This window comes from Ascochyta rabiei, chromosome 13, assembly GCF_004011695.2.
Source record: "Ascochyta rabiei chromosome 13, complete sequence".
Classification (NCBI taxonomy): domain Eukaryota; kingdom Fungi; phylum Ascomycota; class Dothideomycetes; order Pleosporales; family Didymellaceae; genus Ascochyta; species Ascochyta rabiei.
In genome coordinates, this window is record NC_082417.1 from 1,299,438 (window position 1) to 1,305,879 (window position 6,442).

General features: G+C 52.8%; 2 protein-coding genes across 2 annotated transcripts, besides 2 other annotated features; both read left to right on the forward strand.

Moving 5' to 3' along the window:
* Nucleotides 1–1,310: 1,310 nt before the first annotated feature.
* Nucleotides 1,311–1,341: a tandem repeat.
* Nucleotides 1,342–1,628: 287 nt separating this feature from the next.
* Nucleotides 1,629–2,222, forward strand: EKO05_0007936 (uncharacterized protein; the record flags this gene model as incomplete). The annotated part of the gene is made up of 1 exon (XM_038941155.2): nt 1,629–2,222. One exon carries the CDS (start codon nt 1,629–1,631, stop codon nt 2,220–2,222), a length of 594 nt encoding a protein of 197 aa, XP_038796924.2.
* Nucleotides 2,223–2,471: 249 nt separating this feature from the next.
* Nucleotides 2,472–2,576: a dispersed repeat.
* Nucleotides 2,577–4,000: 1,424 nt separating this feature from the next.
* Nucleotides 4,001–6,442, forward strand: EKO05_0007937 (Cellobiose dehydrogenase (acceptor); the record flags this gene model as incomplete). Its single annotated transcript, XM_038946321.1, has 1 exon — nt 4,001–6,442. One exon carries the CDS (start codon nt 4,001–4,003, stop codon nt 6,440–6,442), a length of 2,442 nt encoding a protein of 813 aa, XP_038796923.1.

Sequence of the window (6,442 nt, forward strand, 5' to 3'; positions counted from 1 at the left end):
ACATCAAGCCACGCGACACTAACGCAGAGACGTCTCGTCGAACAGCCTTGCTATCGACAACACTTCAACTGCTCTTGCTGATCGGTAGATCTTCTGACCATAGCAGCTTGCCAATGCTCTTCACCGGGGATAGGGGGTTCCGCTTGGTGGATCGCCGAAAATCGCAGCGCAATGATCACCGCACGCCTGATGCTGAAGACCTAGGCTGTCCATCACAGGTCTGAACCATGCCACGGCATAAAATCTGGGGATAGTTCTTTACATGTCTTTGAAGCGTGTAAGAAACTGGCATTCACGTTCTGCAACATCGTTGTGCAAATTGATCATTCAGTGTTCGCATTTTGTTCCATCACTTCAGTAAATGGGTTGTAACTCAAGAAATGTAGCAAACTGTACTTGGCTCCTGAGTAGAAGGAGAACTTTGTTAAGTCTATTGACCGCTCTGAGCTGTCAGCCACAAAGCCCAGAGAGGTAAGAGTGCCTTCGATGGGTGATGGTCCTACTGACGCGGTACAGGGGCAAGCAGCAATCTGGGCCCCAATCTCAATGATCTCCCCACAACACCCGCCTTCACAAGGACACGCGAGGCTACATACCTCTTAGCGGGCTCAAATGCTGTCTTATTGCGGACGAAGCTATGGCCATCTTCACCACACATGATCTCTTTCTGACAACGCTGGCTCTCAGTCAAACCGAAATGAAGCTGAGTACCGTCCGCAGAGCTTATAGGACGTCCCAAAAGAGATGGACCACGACAACCACATCTTACAGAACCCAGATGCCGGAACGGCGCCATCCGTTGGCCAGGATCTCGTTGCTCAGAAAAAACAAAAACAAAAGCGCCATTGGTCGTGCGGCGAAGTCTTTTCGGCAGCGGAAGGGGTGTGCTTGTGCTGATCTTCGCGGGAGCGTACGCCCGCTATCGGGACATGTGTTGAACCTGATGTAAGTATGAATGCATTCCTCTATCATAGACCTTTTCAATTCAGTCTCGCACTTATTTCATTGTCGGTACCTCGTCTCTTCCATCATGAAAGCTGCTTTCATATTTGCGTCATCTCTACTTGCACCACAACAACAGCAGCAGTCCTCTTCGGCCAGCCGCTGTGCCAGACAAAACTTGCATCCACCAAGGGAAACGTCAAGACTATATATACCACTAAGACGTGAGTGCACTGGAAGAGGTGCAGATCAGGACAAATCTGACAAACCCGTAGTATCTTGGCCAATGTCCCTTTGAAGGTCACCAGCTGTGTTACCGTCACAACGAAACCTACGAAAACTGCAGTTGTAACAACCTTGAGTACTGCCACAGTCACAGCAAGCCAAGACACAGACACATTCATAACCTCTCTTACCCAGACCTCTAAAAACACTGTTGACACCACAATGACTGTGTCTACTGTTGCAACACTCACCACCACTTCGACAACCACCGCTACGGTGACGCTCAGCACGAATACCAATTTTGTTCCTCTTGCCAGCTCTGCCGCCTTCATCGCTGCTGCTGGCGGTGCGGCACGCCGTGAAGTTTCACTTGCTTTCACTCCTTTTGCCCTGTTGTTGCCCGAGATGCTCCTCTCTGCTCTGTCGGTGCTAACACGAAAACCCCCCAGAATGCACCCGAGATGTATCCGTCCAGCGTAAACTGTGTTGTCGTCAAACAAGTTGTCAACATCGTCAAATCTACCACCACAGACATCACGACCATTGCCGCACCCACGTCCGCGGTCAAACAGACAACTACTGTGGTCTCCACACAGACTGTCCCCCAGACACCAGCCAGTGCCACGCTGACTGAGACCGTCTCTACAACTGTTGTTGCAACGAACACCGTTTCTACCACTACAACTGGAACCGAGACCGTCTCCACAATTGTCGCGGCACCAAGTCCCTCGGCCTACTTTCCGCAGTGTCAGGACAACAACATCAAGTCGCGCGCTGGCACCAAGTCGTTCGTGTCCTTCTATGCCTTTGGCGCCATTACGACTGTCACTGCGACTTCTGCCCAGGTGTGTTGTCAGAACTGTGCTCTGAGCTCAGCCTGCTCGTCTTTCGCCTTCTTTTCTGTCGGCAGCTGTCACCTGATCACTGCCGGTGCGGATTGTAGCGCAAACCCGCCACCGTTTGTTGTGAGCTCCCAGGCTATCGATACTGGTGCAGATGGATACGTTATTAGTAATGGTAACTGCGGGCAGTTCCGTGTTACCGGTACATTGTAATAGGGAGAGCCTACCATCAAGTAGTCTCTGCTGTACAGTAAATATCAATACTTCATTCCCTGTTGACTGCTCGGTTTTATTGTATTGCACCTGAGAGCCGCTGACGAGCCATTTGACGTTCACGCTTCCGCATATAACAACGCACAGCCAGAACTTCTCATAAAGTGATCTGTACTTCTAAAGTACCTTCTAGCAACCGTAAAGTTTCAATGGTCCATCTTAGAAGTTGCGTATACAGTGGTAACTGTCAGGACACGGCTCTGCCCGCCATGCCGGGCATCCCAAAAAAGTAACAATGCCAGAACAGTACTTATTGCCAACACCAAGTCAGAGGTGGACGCTGTGCCACATGCCGGCGCCTCTCGGCCTGACAGTAACAAGGAGAGTTGTGTAGTGCACAGACGTGGCTTGTCGGCGGCTCCCTGGTGCAATATACTCCATCACATAAAAATCAACCCTGCAGTGTCGTCTCAGCCTTTCTTGTATAGAGTCTGCCGGAGAAGCTAATTGATTAACTCGATCACCTCAAAGTCTTAGTTCGAAATTCCAAAGTCCAGGGTGCGCAGCCTCCGCTCTTGTAAGCTTCTCATTTCCAGTCCGCTCTTACCTTGAAAATAGCTGGAATGTTCTCACAAAGGCTGTCCAGAATATCTTCAGGGAAACCCTTGGATTTACGAACAGCGCTCAGGCTCGTCTGCTGTTCCACTCGTGTTCGTGGCGCTCGATGATCTGGATAAGTCTCAGCTCCACACCAAATCTGGACGGACAAGCTGCCTATCTTGGCACAAATCCCTCTCGTGCAATATGGTTGCGCATCACACTGACATGATGGCGATGGCTTGGCCAGACCTCGGCGTAGACGCCTGAACCGTGCGGTGTCAGGGCTCTTCGCTTGAGCCTCAAGCTGCGGGGCCGTTTCGCCGAGAGATGACGGGCCTTTCCTCTGCATCCTTTCAGGAGGACGAGCGAATCAGGAGCGTCGCTGTTCTTATCCTCCCCCTTGTGTTGTTTGAGGCTGTGTGGCATTGACAGCAGGGGCAATGCAACAGTGGACACTCCCAAGATCTTCCGCCAATCCCCGTTGCCACCGGTCCTCGCTTCCGAGGTTTCGGTCTCCCACCAGGGCCACCACGAGGGCCAGCCACCCCGAACATCACGTCAACGCTCCTCTTGCTCCATTCGGCCCTAGGCCCGACGCAACGACAGCACGAAACACAACGAAACAAAACATTAGGTGCAAACGACGAAGGATCATGTCTTGAGAGCCCCCCGTGGAGGCCTTCATTTCCGATTTGCAGTAATGAGTTCACGCACGAATTAATAACGTGCTCATAAGCTCGCTGATGCATGCTCGCACGGTAGTTTGTGGTGTGGAGAAGATACGCAAAACTCTACACGGAGGAACGTCAACGCGCTAGTCGGCGTCAGATAGAATGCTCCGAAATTCTCAGGACAGTGCGGGAATTGCAGCAACATGGCCGTTGGCAATCTATCATAGGAATCATACGCAGATGAGGTTGTTTGCGCTTCAAAGAGAAGTGATGTATATATTTCGAGGCTGCCGCTCAACACATGGAGTATTTCCTTCTTTGAGTCGCATCAATTCCATTCACATCACCGCAAGTCTGGTGCAGTCGTTCGTTTGCCTGGCCTGAGGCTTTACATTCATTTACATATTTCTTCATTCTTCACGACAGAGCTGAGCTCCGTCAGATTCAGTCCTTCTTTTTCGACAGCTTTGTAAATCTCGCATCGGACCGTTCTACGACTACACCAACATGCGTTCTACAATCGTAGGTTCGGCGGTGGCCCTTCTTGGGCTCTTCCACACGGTGACCGCAGCATCGACCACCCCTGTCGCATACACCGATCCAAACACCGGCATTGATTTCCAACTACTCAATGCCAATGGCAACTACACCGTCGCTATTGCTCTCCCTGAGACAATTGATACGGACTTGATCGCCCAGCTTGTTGTACCGATCAGCAAGACAGGAGCATGGGGAGCTGTTTCGCTTGGCGGAGGCATGCTGAACCATCTCTTGCTCGTGGCTTGGGCCAACGGCGAGGAGGTCGTCAGCACCTTCCGTATCGCGGGCGCATATGCTAACCCGCCTGTCTACGATGCCACTGCGGTCAGCGCATTGCCCATCGCGAACGGAACCTTTGTCAACAGCACTCACTTCTCCTACACCTTCCTCTGCAAGGGTTGCATCGTCGGCGGTACCACAACTTTCACAAAGACTGATGAGAACCCTGTGCTCGGATGGGCGCTCTCGTCCTCAAACCCTACCACTCCCTCTGATCCTGGCAGTGCACTTCCCTATCACGATGCTGGTTTTGGCCTGTACGGCCAGAAGGCCTCCGCTGCTCAGTCAGCAAGTTTCGAGACCTGGGCTTCGTGGGCCTCCGCGGCTACCGGTAATGGCACTGCTCCCGTCACTCCGCCCACCGGTAACGGCACGAGTGTTGTGCCCACGATTTCGAACTCAACCTACGATGTTATTGTCGCTGGAGGTGGTCCTGCTGGTATCATCGCGGCTGAGCGTATTGCTGAGGCTGGCCTAAGCGTCCTTCTGGTCGAGCGTGGTCCCGCCAACACCGTCGCCCTGGGATCTTCCGAGGGTTTGGAATGGAACAACACATTGACGCAATATGATGTCCCAGCTCTTGGAAGCAGCTTGTCTGCCATCCCTGGTACTAAGATATGTAGTGACACCGCCTCCATGGCTGGATGTCTTCTTGGAGGCTCAAGCTCTATCAACGGGGAGAACTTCATTCGCCCTCCTGAGCGCGATTTCAAGAACTGGCCTGCTGGCTGGTCCTGGAATGACGTGAGTGAAGCTGCAGATCGTTTGTACTCCCGGAACCCTGGCACTACTCAGCCTTCGGCTGACGGAAAGCACTACGATGACATGGCTTACACCACTGTGTCTTCCTACCTAGGCGAACAAGGCTGGACCGAGCTCGACTCCATCAAGACCCCCAACGAGAAGCGCATGGTTTACTCTCGCCCAGCATGGTCTATCACCAACAATCTCCGTGCTGGTCCTGCCAGGACCTACATGCCCTTCGCCCAGGACCTTGAGAACTTCACCCTCAAGCTCGAGACTAAGGTTATCCAGGTTAAGCGCACAGGCAGCAGTGTCACTGGTGTTCTCGTTGAGCTTGCAGATGGCAGCCAGCAAATTATCAACCTGAAACAAGGTGGCAAGGTTGTCCTCGCTAGTGGAGCTCTTTCAACCCCTAGGATCCTATGGAACTCTGGAATTGGCAAGTCTGATGCTCTGAAGATCGTCCAGGGTGGTACTACTGGTGTTCAGCTCCCCGACGAAGCCGATTGGATTGACCTTCCCGTGGGCCACGGCCTCAAGGATCACGCCCAGGCTCCTCTGCAGTTCAAAACTGCCGCAAACTACACTGCCTACAAGTATGATGACATTGCATCCAACCCTGTTGAATCCGATGTAGACCTCTACTACAAAGGCTCCGGTATTTTGACCCAGGCTGCGCAGAGGATGCACCTGTGGACATCCGTGAACGGTACTGATGGTAAGGAGCGCTTCCTTCAGGGAACCGTTAGCTCCATGAAGGATGACACCGTCACGATCAAGAGCTTCCTCACACACGGAAGTTCCTCCACTGGTGAGCTTGGTATCACAGCTAGTGGCAACACTGTCCTCAGTGTGAAACCTTGGTTGGCCGACCCCGCTGACAAGGAGGCTCTCTCTGGCTTCATCCAGTGGTGGATCGACATTACCAGCCAGGGTAACAGCACTGTTGATGCGACCATGACTCTAGTCGGCACGCCTGAATCCATCCTCGCCAACGACTTGATCTCTGGTGACCATTGGGTCGGTACCACCAAGATGGGTATTGATGATGGACGCAGCAACGGCACTAGCGTTGTAGACACCGACACCAAGGTCTACGGCACTGACAACCTATTCGTCGTTGACGCTTCCATCCACCCCGACCTGCCTACTGGCAACACCCAGGCTATCATCATGGTTGTCGCCGAGCACGCAGCCGAGAAAATTGCCGCGTTCAAGGTTGCTAATGGCACCGCCTCTGCCACCCCATTTGTTCCTTCCCCGTCGACCACGCCTGAAGCTGCCACACCCTCAGGTTCGGACGTTTCTTCGAATGCAGCTGACAAGGAGTACACTCTCAAAGAGTTCATCGCGTTCCTCGAGGATGTTACTGCAGGTACCCACTAG